The following is a 20,712-nucleotide window of genomic DNA, read 5'->3' as shown; positions in this document are numbered from 1 at the left end:
TGATATTTGTTTGGATCTCGTTATTACTTAGATTTAATAGAAAAGATTACTACTAGAGATGAAATATTATGATGAGAAATTTTTTCAGATCAAAAGGAAATAGTTTTGGATGGTTTAAAAGATGTAAAAGATGATAGAAAATTTTAATAGACTTAAATATCAAAGAGTACTGAAGTATATGAAAGATGTGTATATCCTACTATACTATCTGAAAATAAATTAGAAGAAATGCCTGATGTAGAACTAGAAAAAACGTCAAGATGGACTATAAAAAAAGTAAGATCTCTCGAGGAAAAATGAGATGAAAAAGAGGCCTCCTTAGTTAAGACAACAAATTCCTCTAAGAATTTTTACCCAGATTGAAGATACTAAAATCATACAAAAGCAAAGTTTAGATTGTGATGTGGATAATATCAATTTTATTAAAATATATTATTTGCTAGCATAAATGATTTTACTTTTTTTTGTGGAAGTACAAAAAAAAAAAGAGCATAGACCCTTCTCAAAGGTATTCTTATCATGAATATATGTTATTTATTGATAAAGGATAGCACTGATGTGAATAATATATTTGACGACTTAGCAATGGTATAAAATGTTTGATTCTTTTATTATAGATTATGGGTATGATACGATTACTTTTATCGTTATATCTATATGATAATTTTATTATTCTCTTGCTATATTATATATAGATGACATGTTAATTATTCTCTTGTTATATTATCTATAAGAAAATTGTAAATCTAAAAGGATTGTTGAGCAAAACTTTTGTTATAAAAGACTTGGGTTGGCTAAACATATTTTTGGTATAAAGATTACTTCTAAAGAGATTTAACACAAGTCAAAACCTGTTTGATAAAGAAGATATGAACAAAGATAGTACTTTTATGTTCATATACCATTCAATCTATTTCACTTATATTTTTCTCTCTAACCTATCGATCCCGACATCAAACACGTCCCCAACATAAATCTTTGCTGTCATCTACCTACCTAATTCTGTCTTCACGAAATCCAACTTGTGACAAGACTAAAAAAAGTCAGACCTATGTTTATACATGGAGACCCTTTGACGACAAGTCTTATAATCAAAATCTGATTTATCAACTTCAAAGGAAATTTTTTTCGTCCAAAGTCAAATTAGTAGTGAAAACCTCTTTTTCTTTTCCTATAAGATAAATTTTTACGTCACAACAACCTTTTCATTACACCAAAACTCAGCCCTCATTGAAATAAAATATTACAAGGAAGACTACTTTTCTTCAAAATGGCTGAGATCATGAATTGCTCACGATGGCATCACATTGCGTTTGTGCTCTTGATAATACACCAACTTCACAGTAATCATGTATCATATGATCTCCCGATTTGGCTGCTTGCATCTATCAGTGTTTGACAACCCTAGAACAAGCTGGTTATGATGCAGTACTCTCACAAGGGAAGTTCATACCCTGCTCTTTAGCTTCTTAAGCAGAGGGAACCTTCTCATCACAAAATATTAAACCAGTCCTTGAGAGCAATACTAAGCACATTAGAGTTATCCTCTGTGCTCCAGCAGGAGCATATACAAAATTGTCAACGTGACCACCTACACATAGATGAGATTGTTCTTCTATCTCCATCATGTGCGAAGCTCAATAAAAGACCACCAAGCCAATTTATAGTTTTTGTAAGCTTGCTTGTAGGTAGCCATCCATTAACAAATTATTGCCCAGCTATACTCTCCTGATCCTTCTTAATCAGCTACAAACACCAACTTGGAAGGCATCTCAAGTACTTTGCTGCTTTTGCCACTCACTCTGATAATTAACCACCCAAATTAAAGACTAAAATTTCCTTGATTTTAGTTAGTAAAAGGTTTCATTCGAATGCATCATGATGTCATCTAAGCAAAAGACGCTGTGGTTAAGAAGGAAACCACACAGCTGAGAATCTAAACTATCTATAACGCCCTGTGTAATCCAATGTTGAGATCAGATGATATTGATGTGAGAAGTGGAAGTGATTGGTGCCATACAGCTTTAAAAACTCGTTTCTGGTGAGCCTGCACCGATTGTGAAGGCTTTCGTCCATCGTATCTAATATCGAAGATATGAATCATGGGGTCTGCCGAACCAGATGTTATATATAGACCATCAGGAGACCATGCCTGATTAATCAGAGCAGATTGGGATTCACTTGTTTCCTGTTTCCACCCGAAAGCATGAATTTCTGTCTGCCTTAGCCGTATGTCAAACAACCGAAGCTGTCTCCCAGGTTCCCTGAGAAATGCAAATAGAGCATCAACTGGTCAGGAAAAGGAAAGAATCTGCATTCCTGATAGAATACATAGTAATTGATTAACAAGAAATTATACAGCATGAAGCCAAAATCCACATCTGGGGGCATCTTCAAAGATGATTCTATTTGGTAGTTGCCTTTCTTCAGAGACGGTTTTCTCTAACAGCATGCTCAATCAACATACTAAAGGCCAGTCAAAAGAACTAAAGCCAACAACTACACGTGACAAATTTTCTGATCATATCTTCTGGGTCTACAGAAACTAGCTTGATTATCTAGTTGAATGCAATGAGTCGCATACACATTTTATAGCTCCATATACACTAGAATTTCATCTCTTATCTCCACCACAATAATTATAAGTGTACACAGCAAGATCCAAAAATTTGGTTGATCACAATTCCACAAGGTCCACCAAATTACAATGTTCCATGTCGACTCCGGAAATTGGGAATGGGAATCGAAATAAGATGATCTGTAGGGATCAAATCAACTAGCATCCAATGAAGGATTGGCTGGGGTTTGCTAATCTGACCAGTGCTTATATTTTCCCCATAATGAGGCATCACCAAGGTCCATCTAGTTTTTATTTTTAAACAGCACTTTTATCTTTTTGGTATCCTATTGTTTGGGTTATTTATGGCTGTTTAATTTCATTTTGCCAAAACCTTATCCTGCAATCTAGCCTGGTTAAACCAAAGCAATTTTTTTTCTCGCGTTCAACACCATAATCCTCCCATATGTACGTACCCTACGGTGAACTCCCAAATCTTACTGTTGCTTAGCCCCAACTTCCCATAGAATGAAAAAGAAAGCGAGAGCTTTCTTAGAAAAACCCTTGATCCTTACCGTCGAAGAGAATATAAGATTGGTTTGTACATATTTTCTCGATTTGTTAGGGACCATTTCTGCATAAATATCATTACAACTGCATCAGCTAAAGGGTCCCTAACAACATGGCAGGTAGATGGTCAATAGCACCTTAGCTACCAATTTAGCACTCAATATTTACTAAAACATTTGGTTTACATCATGATATAAGTTATTTGCTTATTCATGTCACTGTTGTGCTTTCCTTTCTTCTGTAAGCTTGTAAACCTTCTGATCAGCTATTTGAGCAATCTAGAATGATGACTATTCTATCTAATTCTTGGATCATTACATCCTTGCTTGTTATTTGCATCACAACTACTTAGATCAGTTTAAATGTTTTGCATGTATATTTACTTGGTTGTCCTATCTTAAGGCTTGTTTTCCAAATTATTCATGCTTATTCGAATAAAAAATAAAGATACAGAATCAGAAAAATAAGCAAACAGAAAAAACTTGTTAGGCACCATACAGAAAAGAAGGAAAATATCTTTCCAGATATCAAGGGTGCAAAACTATTTGGCCCATCCCTAGAAATAGTCATATTTCTTTAGTAAATTATTCATAGAATTTAACTATCAATTTATTTATGATGCTCAATGCATGAAATCATTGCTAGTAGACATTTAAGGCTGAGCACAACTTGTTGGGAGATTTCACAAGACTGGCAAAGAAGAGCTTGCATGGCAAGGTTATAGTAAGCCTTGGTTTAAAAATTAATCCAGTAAAGATAACACAAGCATGAGTATCATAATTTATAAATATAGAAGCATTAACAGTTGTTAAAATATTAAATTTTATAATTTTGTTGATTCAATTTTATAAGTATTATTGTCCAAAAGTCAAACTGAATATACTAAGAAACTCTAGGACCCAATCCCAGATGAAACTAGAATAGATAATATAGAAGACACAGTTTTACATTTTATTTTGCACAAACAATATATTCTAATATTAAAATATTCTAACGGACTATAAATAATAAGACTTCAATGGAATCATTGCACAAGCTTATTCACTTACCCTGCTTGCACCATGAACAAATTGAAGTCACATGGGTTTGGCAGCACACTCATGCATTTGCTTTCTATTTGATTTTTGAACTCAGATCTTCCTGATAACATATCAAACGCAATTATCCTTTTGTCTGCACCAACAGATAGTACAGTCTTCTTTTGTTGCAATCCAGCAACTCCCATGACAGCAGAAGAATGCAGATTCCCATGTATTGTCTTGGGTTTGCATGAATCATCTATTTCTTGCCAAAGTATCACAGCATGGTCACTCCCACCAGTTACGAAACATAAATCAATCCACGGCATGAACATTATGCTATTTATAATGCCTTTTTGATGAGGCTTTCCTTCCAAGAAAGTAACCTTTTTCTGTCCAGACACAATCAATGTGATCTTGCATTAGTATCTAACTTACGTGTCTAGCAATTCCAGTGAGAGATTACAGAGATCAAGATTTTGAAGACACTAATAAACAATGTGGAGCCTATATCACCAACTAAATACACTACAATTCAAGGATCACAATTCCATTTAGGTGCATTAGTCATAACAACACATGGCACAGGTTGACATGCCACTAGCAAAGCCAGCAATGCCATGCACTTAGTGTGGTTGAACATGATATATCTACCATCTTTCAAGAAAAATACAAAAGAAAATTTACTATCTTCAATTTTATAATTTTGTGAGGGAAAGGGAATGAAACAACTTATCTCCAATGGCCATCCAGTAGCCGGTATGATAGCTAGTATTGGGACAGTTCAGCAACAAAGAAATTACCACTATGACCAACAATAAAGCAAGCTTGCTGGAGCATCAATGATGTCAGGTAGTTTTTGGCAGAGGATCTTTTTTTTGCTTTATTTTTTTCATGCGGGGAAGGGCAAGTTCTCCCGTGATATCCACCAATTAGCATGCACTAGCATGAGTAGTATATTCTCATCCATAGAATTAAACACATGTTACATACATCATAATGTGGGAGACCTTGTCAAGAATAATCTATCACTAAATGTGAAATCACCACTGTGACGCACAATCAGCAAGCTGGCTAGAGCATCAATGATGTCAGGTAGTTGTTGGCAGAGGATCTTTTTTCCCTTTTTTTTCATGTGGGGAAGAGGCAAGTTATATCAGTGATATCTACCGATTAGCATGCACTGTCATGAGCAGTATATTCTCATCCATAAAATTAAACAAGTCACATACATCATACTGTGGGAGATTTTGTCAAGAATAATATATCATTAGATTGAAATATGAAGCCAACTAGCATGTAAAACTCTGAATAGTTATTATACAACAGCAAGTTATCAACCAATGCTCGTAGTCTAAACCCTAAACCAATTCTGCTACTTATCTGCTAAGGAGTATGAAAGAACAAAATGTAGAATCATTCTCCACAAAATGGTGAAAATTGAATGGTATGGAATTATGTCCTGAAAATTCCAAAGGGGTTAAATGTTACCTGCCAGACTCAGTACTACTGTCCTAGAGATTAATCAGACTATTCTGAAATTGTCCAAAGATATTTCACATAGACAATTCTAAAATTTGCATCAATGGGTATGTTTGAGTTGGAAACAATTTATTTCTTGAAGTTTTTATGCACAAATTTCTTTTCCATCATTTACTGATATTCCTCATAAAACTAATTTTAACAAGATAATGTTAAATGAGACTATAAATAAGGCAATACAAGAAACAAGTCGTCCGCGGCTTCAGGGTAATCAGCCAGATCAACATGGCAGAAACATATGGCAACAACTCAAATTCATAAGTCTTGGATTACTTTAAGCTTAGCACAAATAAAGGGATAAAACTTGATAGTTAACTGTGAATAAAAGAAAATCAATTCTGGATTAAACTCAAAGGAAAATAAACAAACAAATTAGGGTCATAAAAATATAAAATATGTTATTTAATAAGTAAATAATCAAAAATTAAAAATCATGTATGCTAATGATCATTTTTACCTTCATATTCCATAGAATATCTAACTTGTAAGAAATGGGAACTAAACATAAATGATGAGGAACTATATAAAAATCATGCTGAAAGTTATTAGTGAATATGATATATGTGTTGTGAAAGTAAGTAATAATCATATAATACAAAGTTTTTTTTACCAACATATTATACCAAGTTACTATGTAAGAGATGACTCTTTCATATATCATATAAAAAGGCCTAAAACCTTCCATTTACCACTTTGATGAGAGCTCAAGTCCCCATTCCCAGCACCTCTTTAATTATCATGCAAATGAAGCATTAGGCAATGCAAAGAAAGGGATCTTCGAAGCAAGCACAAATGGGATTCAGGATTAATCCCAAATCCAATGGCATTGCCATACTCTATCATGGAATCCCTTTATCCTTCCCCTTCCCCCTCCATCATTTCCTCTGATTTGATGTGGTGGCAGAGGACAAACGTGATGATAGTGGTGGCAAATAGTGAATGCAATGAACCAATGACATTTGATCATTGGACACGATATCAACGATGTCTCCTCAACTTCATGGTCATAGTAACAGGTTTGTTCGTCTTTCCTTTCCCATTTCCTCTTACAATTGCAACCTATGGTAGTTATCAACCCTTTGTTTATCTGCTTTTTTCCTCTTTGAAGGATAGCAGCTTCACGTATTTCTGCCATTGTACCATCTCTGCTGTTAGGGGGGGAAATCTCATGGCAACAGATGGCCTCTACTGAGAGAAAAACCTGAATAATTCATGTGGCATCCATGCAACAAAAAACCACTTAATAATTAGCAACCCGGTTGGCTAAATCAGTTGTCAATGATCACAACTGTTTAAAGGGCATAGAAAGTAAGCTAAGAGGAAAACTCTTTTTTGGCTCAGACTCATTTATTACCTGTTGATTACATATCAATCATGCACGAACCTAACTGATGGAGGAAGACCCCACTGGAACCTATTGGTCTAATTCTTGCAAGTCATGACATCATTGGTGAGACCCTTTTCGGGACAGGTGATCCAGAGAATATAGCCCAAATTAATTGCTAGAATCCATCTACGTGACCAACCAAAAAATGCGTTTAGACTTCACAACAAATAGCACTTGTAGAAGAGACCTTCGATTGATCTTCTGTGCTGAAACTATGTGGTTTTAGTCTACTCCCAAAAGGTTGCTTGACCTCTATCACACCCCCGAAAGTGTTAGGGTATATACTACATGCCAAAAAACCATGTGGCTCCATGATGCATAGCAGACCATTAGCCACCCAAATGTTGGTTATATCCATTGATTATGATCGCAGCTAAATGAAGGGCACAAGAAGAAAGCTAGGGGAGCTTTTTTTTCATCATCGACTCTCTCTCTCAAGAGGGAGCTGTGTTAGTATGGCAAGATATAAAGTTTATGATATTTTTATAACAAATTAGGTACTAAATATGAAGAAAAAAAAATATATCAAACTGCTAAAGCTAGGGAAAGAAAGTGTTGGGATTTAGGTAATATTAGAAACATTAAAGATAAAAAATAAAAAATTACATGTTAATGATAACGAAATCAAGAAAAGACGGAGAAGTTATTTTTATAAATTATTTAATGATAATTCCACAAATGACTTAACTTTATTGATGGATAATAATGGTAGATCTAATAATCATATATTTGTTCATAAAATTTGCTAGTAAAGTAAAGAAGCCTTGTAAAAAGATAAAAATAGCTAAGAGTGTAAGACCTAACGGGATCCTTGTTGAGGTTTAAAAAAGTTTAGGGGATCAAGTAATAACTTAGTTATATTATTTAACCAAATTTTGAGATTTAGAAAAATGCATGATGAATGAAGGAAGAGTTGTTTTAGTGTCAATTTACAAGAATAAGGTTGACATACAAAACTATTTAAACTACAGAGGAATTAAGATCACAGATCATATAATGAAACTTTAAGAAAGAGTTATTGAAAGTAGGATAAAACCTTAAACAAATATCTCTAAAGATTAATTTGATTTTATGTTTGAAAGATCAACAATAAAAACTATTTATTTATTAAGATAACTAATGAAAAAATATTGAGAGAAAAAGAAATATTGATATTGATTTAGAGAAAATCTAGGGTAGAGTTCTTAGATATTTATTATGGTAAGTTTTAGAAAAGAAAGATACATCAACTAATTATATTAATATTATTAAAAATATATATGATAATATAGCTACTAATATTATGAGGAGTATGTTTAGTGGGTTTTCTATTAGTATAGGACTATATCAAGGATTTACATTAAGTTCCTACCTTTTCACATTGATAATAGATGAATTTACTAATTATTTACAGGAGAGATCCCTAATGTATGTTATTTGCTGATAATATTATCTTCGTTGATAAGAATCTAAATAAAATTAATTTAAAATTGAGTTATGGAGGCAATCCTTAAAAACTAAAGTTTTAGATTAAATAGAACAAGTATATGAGATGCAATTTTGATAATACTTAAGTTAGATGGGCAAGAGGTTCATTAAGTAATATATAAGATGCAATTTAGTAATACTTAAGTTAGATGGGAAAAGTTCTATTAAGTAACCTTAGGCATCTTGGATCAATAATTTAAAAAGGTGGAGATTAATAAAGATATTAGCCATAAAGTAAAAACGCGATAGTTAGAATGATAAGGGGCATCAAGAACCTTATGGTATCATCGAGCATCTTTAAAATTAAGAAAAAAATTTATAGGACAGTTGTTCAACTATTAATACTTCATGGATCTTAATGTTGGGCACTTAAACGACTTATATAAAAAATAAGTTTGTGTTGTTGATTTGAGAATGTTGAGATGGATGTGTAGAGTTACTAGGAAATATAGAAAAAAAATATTTTTATTCATGAACAATTATCTATCGCTTTAATAGAGGATAAAATGAGAAAAATACGTTTAAGACGGTATGAACAAATGCTTGAGATACCTAGAGATGCGGTAGTCAATGAAATGACTCTTGTTAGTGGTATGAGAGGAAGAGAAAGACCTAACAGGACATTAATAAAAACTATACATAAAAATTTAAATACCCTTAGTTAAATATATGGTTTTCTACATTCATCAATGATAGTAAAAGATCTATACAACCAATCCCTTAGGACTTTATGGCTTTGTTGTTGTTGTACTCTCTCCCACACACACTCACATTTATTGTTTATTTTCTATATCTCAATCAAACATTAACTTGACTATCGAAGAAGACCGACCAGTACAACTCTAGCAGCTTAATGGTCTTTTCTCTTGCAGATTGTGATCTTTTTTATTATGGATCATGATGTCATCAGCAGCATCTTATTCAGTACACATGAATTAAAAAACATGACCCATGTCATTTTCTAATTGCTCATTCAGCATGTATTGGTATTCCATTGACATGTCGACCATGGGTACAAAAGACCCTCTTCTTTTATGGTAATTTTTCACTTGACTTGATAGTATTTGGATTCAATCCAAATTTAAAACTTTTGTTGATCTTGAAAGGTTAGGGATAGTCTTGATGGATCCTCAAGCTTTCATGCACAAACCAGCTTCAATTGATGATTTCTTTACTTTTATCATAACAAACACAATCAGATTCTCAAATTTTCTCTCTCAAACAGGATAATGCAAAATTAAATGAAACATCTTATTAAGAATCAAATACACGAGGGCGAGCTCTGTTATGATGGCAAGGTTGCACCTTGAGATCAGGGTGATCAAGATTTGAGTCATGGAAACCTCTCTTATGTAGGGGTAAGGTTGCTGATTCATTCAATTTCGAAACTCTGCATTAGGTTCATCCATTAAGAATCAAATATGTGCCCCACAACCAGATCAAAAATTATAATTTTTTGTTAGGACACTGCTTTCACGTTTGCTTTCCTTTTGATTAGCAAGTGAAGAGAAAATAAGGTTGCTTCAATTTGCTGATTAAAATTTGTCATTTTTACTGCACATAGAAATAAAAGATAACATGCCAACTAGGTATCTACACAAACATAGTGCATAAAATGATAATACATGGGCAAGAGAAAGAAATAGTAAAGCACCGAAGATATGAAAAAGAGTAATTCTATATTGTCTAAATTAAAGATAAGTGCAGTACAAATCAATGTAACCAAATGTATTGTCACAGACATGGATGCTACCAGCATGCCAAATCTGGTAATATGATGTGGAAGAGCATGCCATCAAGACGTGTACATATCAAGGTAACAAACAGCACCAAACAGCACCAAACAGCAAAGTGATTTCAAGGTGAATAGTAGAAAGTCGCTATCAAGCCTACCCTTGAAGGTGCTATACGCCCAAAGTTGGATCACTAATAAAAATTATGATTTATTCCATAAAAAAAGAAGTTACTATGACAAAGAATTCTAATATTAAATGTTCACATAAAGTTACCAGGTAAGTTCCATGCAAAGTGGATGTTGTACAATATTAAAATATCAAAGAGCAACATGATTGTTCACAAATTATAAAATATTAAAATGTTAAATTATCACTTGTGATCAATCTATCATGTGACCATAAAATATTAGAAATATAATACCAGAGCCATCCAATGTATGGACTAAAAACAAGAAATCTAATAGTGAATGTTTGGTGGAAGGCAGTGTTCCAAGGTGCTGAGTGGAATAGAGCATGAGACACAGAAAGCATTAAGAATGTAGAAGAGAGAATGAGGAAGAGATATGTGGGATAAGAAGAATGCAACTTGACAAACAATTTTGATCCTTCTGATTTTTATCTTGACCACAAAATGGAAGAGTTGGATCCAAAACAACATTTGAACTTTTATCTTAATCACAAAAAGTTATAGTAAAAAAATTAAAGACTAGTTTCTTTAATTTATGGACTTTGTGCAATGGTATAACTGCATATATTGACCAGGGTTCAAGTCATAAAATCGGTATTGCAGCCTGAAGGGATAAGATTAAAGTAATTGGCCCTTTAGAGACCCTACATAAGTGGAAGTTATGTGTATTAAGAGACCCATTTTTTAATTTTATAAGTGGCCACTAAATGCCCTCAGTATAGCCACTTCTTGACCATTATCGTTGCTGCTGATCTATTACATGCACTATAGTGACTAGCCCTTTATACTACTATGGCCACTTTCTAAAACATCAATGACCAGTGAACATCCACAAGCCCATTTGACTGTCACGTATTTAAACATTCATGGTAGTTTGTGTACATGTAGCAAGTCAGTATACTAATCATTCACAGGACTCCAAATGAGTCTGTTCTTGAAATCATGTATTAAAAAGCATATACCATCACATTCATGCCCTAGAAGTCAAAAGAAAATTAAAGACAAAAGAAAAGTTACTCAACTTTCAAATCTATCATAGACATTAGTTTTTAAAAATCATCTTACTTCTCGTGATGCATTCAAGTTCAGAACCGAGATCTGTGAGTCACCACCATCAGCAGTATAAGCAGCAAAGATTCTATCTCCATCTGGATGCCATGCTATATCTTCTGGCCATCTCCGTTGCTTTGGAGATAAACAATCCATGCTGCTTAGTAATGATGCATTGGATCTGCACTCACACAAGTACAGCACAATGAATGACAACTGAAATTGTAAAGTTAGAAAGTTTGATTTTCGTTTGATTCAATGACATTCAAGAAACTGCAAAGTTTGAAATTCAAAGTATTGGCTTAATTTTTGCTTTTGACCAAATCTTTAAAGCTTTGGTTTTTTATTTTGACAATTTCTACTTGACATACAATGACATTGAAAAAAAAAAAGCAGTTTCAAAGTAAATTAATTTCTGTTGGACGATTTCAAGCTGAAACAAGGGAACATTTATAAACGGCAAAGAATTGTAGAAACAAATAGGTTCCTAGTATGGAGTCCTATCTACTCTCTCAGAAGCATATATAATCCAATATACCTATGAGCAATAACTCATTTCTATTTTTTCAGATATATTTTTAAGTTAAAAAGTGAAAGAACAGAAAATTTTGGTTTCATATAATTTATATGGATTGGTTGTGTAACAATCCACTAGTTTCATTTTGTTCAAAACAAGATATAGGACTGATATGTGTAGATTTAGTGGCTTAGTACTAATAAGAGTAAACACAGTACACAAGGTTCATGCCAATTCAGGGTCTATTGGGGAATAAGCGCTCACTATTAGTGATTTGGTTTATACATTGTAGGGATTGTTGGCCATGATCCACTACATACTATTACTATCAGCTAGTAGACTACTCAGGTTGTTACAATGATATTAATCCAGTTCTGTCAGCCACTCTGTGTTAACTAAGCTGTGTCAAGATGGCATACTTTGTGCACACTGAGATGGTCTTATCTTGAGATAATAAAAAATTATACTTTTAAATGTGTCTTCTAGGCCTACCCTTAACATGACATCAAACACCTTGAATGGGAGATTGTGATATCTCAACTTTTAGTCAAACATTGGTAAGGTTTACATGACAGGATACTCATAGCAGAAACTGATCTATCAGTATCATATTGATAGTGTCATGCGTAACAAGACACTACCGAAGAATTCTTTAAACATTAAGCAAATTTCATGTTTATTTAGCTCATCAAATAATCTTTAAAAAGTAGTAAATCATAATAATGGTTTGGTGTCTGAGCATATAGTTTGCAAACCAAACAGTATTAAGTATTATCACATTGTAGAGTATTGCTACACTGGTATAAATGTCTGTATGATGGATCCCATTTTAGATATATCATACCACACAGTATGTCCTGGAACAAAGCAAAGTTGCAAACTATGATGCCTTCACATGGCTACACAACAGCACAACATGAAAGAATAAGTGCCAACTCAGACTGCCGAATGGCTCTAAAACTACATTCTGATAATATTGCAAAATTTATCCATTTGATCCAGAGTACCAGAAAGATGATAACAATTGTCTAGATTGAAGGTCATACCACATTCTTTTATCAAAATAAAGACTTGTTTGCCATTTATTTGGTGAAACATTCAAGTAAAAAATTGGGACCTGTTATGTAGATTATCTTGATATGTTATTTTTGATGAAAAAAATAAAGTCAGGCATCTTTTGTTCCAAAATAAAAATATGTTTTTGGTCTGAATAAGCCATGATATCCAGAAAACCAGATGCGAGTCCTGTTTGGATCTGGAAGTGTGTATCTGAATGCTGTTTGACACGGACCTGGCTTTTGTGCTACCTTTGCTGGTATGATTTTCAGAGTTATTTTGTTAAATTTCTTGTGACATATGATACAAAATTTAATATCTCAATAGGTGAATCAATAAATGGTATAAATCATCAATTTCATAAAAGTTTTACTTGACAACCTATAGGACAAACTTGTAAATACATTTCTGTGTTACCTAACATGTCTTGTAAAGCTGGTGGAACTTATTGTGCATAAGCAAGTATCATCATTTAATGGCCTTATTATATCTTTATCTGCTTACATACTTTTCCCCCTGCTGCCCTGCATATAAGTTTCTAACATATAGCAAAGGAGAAGGTTAATGGAAAAGAGTTCTTCATTTTGTTTTATTTAGTGGCTAGCAACTTACTGGTAATAAAATTGTTGGGTTGCAGAAAATTTGTGTCTACGAGCCATATGATTTCTACATAATTACCAGATTTCCTCTCAACAATATTTATACTAAATACTATGACTGCTATCGTTATATAAACACATATAGGGCTCTTTTGACTAAACGAGTCATTTTTATCTTCCATTAAAAATAATTTTTTTCTCAATAATCAGGAATAGTTCAGTGTGCCTTCATGATTCTCTCGCAAGTGCAATTGTACTTGATGTTTCCTACAAATAATTGTTTGACAAAGTTAGCTTATGAAATAGTTATTTCCATACCTAGAACTTCATAAAAGAAAAATAAATAATGGCAAAAGAAAATTCACCCTCATTGCAAATCTATTCTGCTGCAAAAACTAGAAAACAAATATAGATGAAGGAAAAGACTAGGAGTTCTACCCTTTGGCCTGCACTTGCCATAAGTTGACAACTCCATCCAAAGCGCTGCAAAGTACAATTTAAGTAAGCCACCAAGACTAAAATCCTGAACTAAGAAGATCAGAAATCCTAAATAATCATTAAGATGTAAATAAATGTGACTTGTTATGGAAATGGAAATGAAACAATGGAAAAATGGTTATCCAAGTTGAGCAATAGGGCAACTATACAATATAGAAAATAAATTTTAGGAGTTCAAAATGCAAGATTCAGTAATTAATACACATAAGAGCATCCATCACCACTTGCTATGTAACATATTGGTAAGACAAAAAATGAGGCACTACTGTTGCAAAATGTTTACTAGAAGTGAAAATATTTTTCTTTGTTCATGACAATCTCATTATCAGTCTCATGCTTCTTGATACATTTCCTCTTTTGTCCTATTGGGGGGCCTTCCCCTAATGTTCAAAATTTGTTACTACAATGAATAATAAATATCTTGCAGTTTTTTTCTAATCATACAGTACAACTAGTATTAACAGGCTAATTATGTGCTTGATCTGTCCTTCAAGAACAAAATCAAGCTGAGTCCTATCATAATCCTCTAGGAGTGCTTTTACATCCAGAAGGAGAATTAAACCAGTGGTAAAAGTGGATGTGTCCTAGACTGGAAGTACAACTAGGAAACTAGATTGGTGCTCATCAGTGAGCAAAAGTTGGTAACTTAATCCACTGTTATTACTTACACAGTGGTTTCTAACATTTAAAATTAGTTGGATGGTTGGCGGCTTTGTTCAAAGACAATATGGGTAAATCAGGGTTTGCAAGAACAGAAGTCTTGAATAGATTGCTTGTCTTAGTAGACAATGCTATGAACACTTTTTGACATATAAAAGATTAGACCACCATTCTTGATCTTACAGAAGTTCAAAGTAATCTCACCTTGTGTAATGCCTCATAAGATTCGCCAAGATATTCTGCATAAAATGGAAGCTTCAGCGAGTAACAGCAAGCTTTTGCAAGGTCTTCAGCCCTCTTATTTATTTAATAATCTCATATCTTACATTAATAATAGGGATCATTTTCGTTCAATATAAAGTCACTCAAAATGGTTATTGTTTTGTCATTCATTAAATGCCCTGTCCTTTTCATCATTCCATTTCTTTGCTTCAGTTTTGGACAAGTTCTTCATGTTAGCTGAGAAGTTGATGTAACAATTTTTTATTCATTTTATAAGGACAAAAGCAGCAATGCTGCAAACTTATTCATTGAAAGATAATTAAAAAGAAAAGAGAAAAGAAAACTGCAAAATGCATAAAGGGAGGACAGGAGAGAGATAATAGAGAAACATCCAGTTTACTATGGCCCAGCCATTCTTATTAGTCTTCTGGACTTTCCAAAAGAAATGCTCTTCTAATCCTATTCATTTCATTTATAAAATATCAAATATTGAAAATAAAGAAAAGTCAACCAGTAGATTGGTCAGCTGAGAATTGACAAGAACCAATCTTTCCAGAAAAAGATAGTAGTTTGAGATACCAACCTTCCAATGGTTTGAAACTTCTGGACAAGAGGCATCTAGTATTTTATTGTAAGTTTATCAGGGTGTATTGGAAGGTCAAAATACTAAAGAGGAAACCAGTGGCCTGGTACTTGAAGATGGAGGCTAAACCATTACTTCTTTTAGCATGTAGGTCCATATAAATGGATTTTCTTACTAAAATTAAGAGCAAGCCAAGAGCAAAGTTTGTGGTAGTAAAGAATCACTTTAGGTCCACTAGAGTGTCATCCACAAACTAAAGGACAGTGCCAAATAGTGGGCTCTAGTGACCCAAAACAACAGGGACCCTTGAGGGTTAATAAGTATGTCTCAAAGTTGATTGTTCATTGACAAAGATAATTATGATGACGACTCTATCACCCGAGGAATGAGGGGCAATCATTATCTTGTAGTTTGGTATAGCTCAATATGCATTGAAGGAGAAAACACTGTATTGAATCTTCTGCAGAATTAAAATATTGCTTTTTTACCTACAATGCAGGCACTTCTGCATCAATATAGAACTCTGCTATTCTAAAAAGGTATCAACATATGCTGACACAAAACTAACAACCCCTAACAAGGGGGTACCTTCATCTTAATACAACAAATGAGGTCATATTTTATCTATTAATAAAGTAAAAGGTTCTAAAACTTTAGCAGCTTTATTAAGAAATGTATCATTTACCATGGTTCGTCTTATCGGTCCATACTGGTGTATTGATCAATTGTTGATATGGTACGTACCAAACTATACCGACATAGTACGGTGGGGCATACTAACAAACTGGTATGTACCACTCGTACCAATCCCTTATCAAACTAATACGTACCACCCGTACTAGGCAGTACATTATGGTACGGCAAACGTTGCCATTTACAACATCAAGTTCAACAATTCGATGAGGTTTATCATTGAAATTTCAACAGTTTGCTCTGAAAGATGACCAAATACGTAAATTTTGATAATAAAATTTAATATCAGCATTTTATGAGAATCTGAATTCTTATCTCTCTTTCATTACAATTTCTGTGAATTGTATGGTTTTTCAAAATTATTTTGAAATAAAAAATTTAGGCCCCTAGAACACAAACACCAATATCTATACTCAAGTTTTAGTAAAGTAACTACATGTATTTGGTAACATCTAACAGCATAAGAAAATAAACAACACAACTTGAACTAGAATTTCTAGCTGGACATAATGGCAATTAGTGATTTTAACAATGACATCTCAAAGTCAGTCGAGTTGGATTGGCGGTTGGCCATGATGAAGTGACCTACTAAATTGGGGATGTTTAAACCAAGGGTTTAGATCTTCATTTAGTTCTATTTGGGGTAACCTAGACCTACTATAGTATTGTCATGAGGTGCACCAGTGTCCGCCTAGGTTCTTGGGAAAAGAGAGGTGAGGTCCAAGCACCTCAAATTGTTTCAGAAGAGGTGATTTGAATGGGTGCTGCCATAGGAGCATGCCTAGGCCTAGGCGTTGGGTGACCCAAGAACTCGCGTAGCCCAAAAGGAGAGTAGTTGAACCTGAACTAATTGGTAATTAGTTCAGTTCAACCAAGCCAATAACTTAACATCACACTCTCTCCCTCCTCTACCACCCCCTCCCCCTACTGCAGCACCCTCGGGAGCCCTAATGCCACCAACAATGATGCCCTCTTGCATACAATCACACGGCAGCCCCACACCATAGGATTTTGTTGCCTTTGGAGCCAACCGAACTCCATTGCTCTTGTTCACCATTGCACATCTCCTCTTCGTCACCTCTGCATTCTGATATAGCTTGCTCTTGATTTTTTATCTCACCAATAATTCTTGTTAACAATAGTTGAGTCAATTAATAATAGTTAACTCTTATTAATAACAATAATATTATCTCTTATTAGGAACAATTTATCAATTGTGTTGATTACAAGATTTTTACTGCAGCTTTAGGATCTTGAAACATGGTAACATAGGTAATGCCTCACATTTTATTTTATTTTAATGTTTGCCTTTATCCTTAACGATTGTCACTATATTAATTTTATTTTAATGATTTTATTTTTAATTATATTTTTATAATTTATATTAGCAAGTACCCTACTTTTCTCAAGCAAGCGCCTAGCGCATCTTTCAATGCCTAGTGCCTTTAACCAAGGTTTGCAATTTTGGTCCATACCGGTGTACCGACCAATGGTCGATACAATGCGTACCAAGGCATATCGACAGAATGCTAGTGCATACCAACGATACGCCCAAAAAAATCGAAAATAGCTCCAAAAATACCAAAAAATAGAAGAAGAAAAATGTTAGATTAGGATTTTTAAATTGAAAATAAATAATAAATTTAGTATAATTTTAGCAAAAATAATCTAAATTAGAAAAGAATAGTGACACATATCTTTTTCGAGCTTTGAGGAGTAGTTTTGTGATACTTTCCAAATCGTCCTTTCATTAATATTGAATTATCTACAAATAAATGATTTGAATTATTAGATTGTGGTATATTCGAGACCATCCTCATCGAGTTCCATGATCTAAATCTTGGGTGGCATGTGTAAAATATTGTTTCTCGGTCCATGCACCACCCTCAAATTGTGTAGACGAGACCATTGACTCCCCGACGTCGTCGCCATCATCAATTGAGGCAATGTTGTTTACGTCATTGCCATGTCTCTGAATTGAGCAAGTTGTTGAATACAATTGAGAAATACTTTTTGATTCCAGTACTTGGTCGGACCAATAAACACCGATTGTTACATATTGGCCCATTGATTGGAGTCCTTGAAAGATTTTCAATACTTAAAGAAGTTACTGTACAATATACTAAAGCCACCATCACCATCAGGCCCAATGGCTCAACATTTTCAAGGTGTCCCATGAAAAAATGGCCCTTCCAAATTACCATTGTTTGCCACTCTAACAATCAAACAAGAAACCACTTGCCAAATAAAAGATAGTAATCATGAAACAGTATGCACCATGTTAAAGGTTCTAACAGCCAAAGACAAAACAAAGCAATCAGATCTGACCAAGAATATGAACACAAAAGATATTTTCAAATCAGACCAGCATATCGTGCATGAACTTAGAGCTCAGGCACTCAAATAAACTGTTGATTTGTATTATCTAAAGGATATTGCAGTTGCTAAATATAATAGACAATCAACCTGCTCTTGTGAAATTCTCAGTTACCTGGTGACGAAGAGATGATCATTGACTGGGCACAGCTCAAGACTTCTCAATTTCCTTTTATGCTGACTGGAAATTAAGGTTCCTGATTGAAATCTAATTATGCAAGGTGAAGAAGATGAACGTATATTGTGAATCAGATCCTGGTGTTCCTTCTGCTCTGCCAAGATTAACACAAAGAACTTTGTTTAGAGACATCAATAGGAAAGCAATCAAATTTGACATCTAGAGAACATTTTTTTTATTACCAAGCTTCCTCTTGATCCTCTTTTCTTTAGATCCAACAGGCCCACCCTTTTCAATGAAGGGCTTAGACGTCCCTGTACCCGCCGGCTGAGTAGAAGGGGAAGAATCCATTGGGCCGCCAGCGGCAGCAGATGCTTTTAGTTCTGGCTTCGCATTCCGTCCGGCTCTGGCATCTGCAGCCAGGGAAGGAAGCCTGGTGTTATGAGGGGGAATAAGAAGCTGAGGCCGCGACAATTGCTGCGACGGCGTAGGGCGCGTCTGAGCGTGGTCATTATTGTTCCGGATAGGGTTCGACGGCCTGGCCTCGGTTTTAACAACATCCGTGGCAACAGGAGCAGCTTTGGAGCGGAGACGAATGCGATCCAGCTTGGCCTGGGACTCGCTCAATCTTTTCTCCGCCTCTTCGAGCTGTACAGAGAAATACCAACCGATCGTCCTTTTAAGATGAAAAGCGGCTCAAGCTAACCAACAAACAAAGAGATGCTTGAAATCGATTTACACAAAGGGCATTAACAGTATCAAAAACCTGGGATTTGTAATGGGCAAGCTTCTGCTTGAGAAGTTGGCACTCCTTGGTGCGATGTTCGATCAGGGCGACGAGGGCTTCCTCCTGCTCCTGCAAAGACACGTTGTCGTCGCGGCTCTTATTATAATTAGATGGCTTTCCTTCATTGTCGCCCTCGATGAGTTCGATCGGTTCGTCTTCCAGTTTAGGCTTCTTTAGCAGGCGTGACGAATCCATCATGTCTGCCCTCGTTAAGGATAGCGAAGACGAAGAAGAGACGGTGGTGCCTTCCCCAGAAAGAGCGAAGATGAAGAGTGGAGTCCGAGACGGGTTCTCGTCCTCCACCACGGTCGCCGTAGCCTCCTCTCACCGCCACTATTTACTCGGTTTTACTATATATATAGTGTCGTGTAAGTTTGAAAAGTCTCATTAGTCAATTTTATCTTTTTTTTTTTTTTTACCCTTAGACAGTAAAATCATTATTTTCTCACTCACTCGATAACTTTTGAATCATCGATTCAATAAGGGATAAATATTTGACCGATTCATAACTGGTTTAGTCTGATTAAAAATACTTGCACAATAGTTATGTCTCTGAGCTCGATATATTATAATGTACCGTTCAACTTCATGTTTTTTTTATTATCATTTTTCTTCTTCTTTGATTTTTTTTTTTCTCTTCTAACTCTTTTTACGTGTGTGGTGTTGCTCTTTCTTATGCATAGAATCACACAGAAAAGATAATTCATATAAGTAAATTGTTATCTTTATTTCTTTTTTGTACACTTGATAGTTATTCCTTTGCCTTTTTATTTTTATTGGGTTCTCGCCATATAGTCACTTGAAACCATTGATAAATATATAATAATTTCATTGATATCAAGGATAATGATAATAAAAAATTAATATTAATTTTATTGAGTTTCGGATTTTGATGATGAATTTATGATATAATCAATATTTGAGAAAAGTAATGAAAAGACAAATCGATTGAGGTAGGAGAATCAGATGTTGAACTGAAGTCAGGGATCAGGCATCGGGTCGTAAGGATCAAACATTGCGCCAAGATCGAATGTTGTGGGAGTCAATATACTAATGGATGGGACAATATATCAAAGCAAAGCATGACG

At 34.4% G+C, this 20,712-nt stretch overlaps 1 protein-coding gene across 1 annotated transcript; it reads right to left on the bottom strand.

Moving 5' to 3' along the window:
* Positions 1-1,147: 1,147 nt before the first annotated feature.
* On the bottom strand, positions 1,148-19,939 carry LOC135618489 (uncharacterized). Its single transcript, XM_065119373.1, has 7 exons — positions 19,604-19,939; positions 19,080-19,485; positions 18,835-18,991; positions 14,126-14,170; positions 11,531-11,696; positions 4,177-4,538; positions 1,148-2,264 (listed from the first exon to the last, which is right to left on the bottom strand). Exons 1-7 carry the CDS (start codon positions 19,820-19,822, stop codon positions 1,946-1,948), a joined length of 1,674 nt encoding a protein of 557 aa, XP_064975445.1. The 5' UTR covers positions 19,823-19,939; the 3' UTR covers positions 1,148-1,945.
* Positions 19,940-20,712: the final 773 nt, after the last annotated feature.

This window comes from Musa acuminata, chromosome BXJ2-8, assembly GCF_036884655.1.
Source record: "Musa acuminata AAA Group cultivar baxijiao chromosome BXJ2-8, Cavendish_Baxijiao_AAA, whole genome shotgun sequence".
Classification (NCBI taxonomy): Eukaryota; Viridiplantae; Streptophyta; class Magnoliopsida; order Zingiberales; family Musaceae; genus Musa; species Musa acuminata.
This window is presented reverse-complemented; position numbering and strand designations above follow the sequence as displayed.

Excerpts from the sequence above, each read along its gene's own strand:
- LOC135618489 (XM_065119373.1), bottom strand. The coding sequence starts at position 19,822 with ATGATGGATTCGTCACGCCTGCTAAAGAAGCCTAAACTGGAAGACGAA. Across the intron at positions 11,697-14,125 it reads TGGCAAGTGCAGGCCAAAGG|ATCCAATGCATCATTACTAA; the intron begins GTAGAACTCCTA and ends GTGTGAGTGCAG. Across the intron at positions 4,539-11,530 it reads ACTTGAATGCATCACGAGAA|AAAAAGGTTACTTTCTTGGA; the intron begins GTAAGATGATTT and ends GTGTCTGGACAG.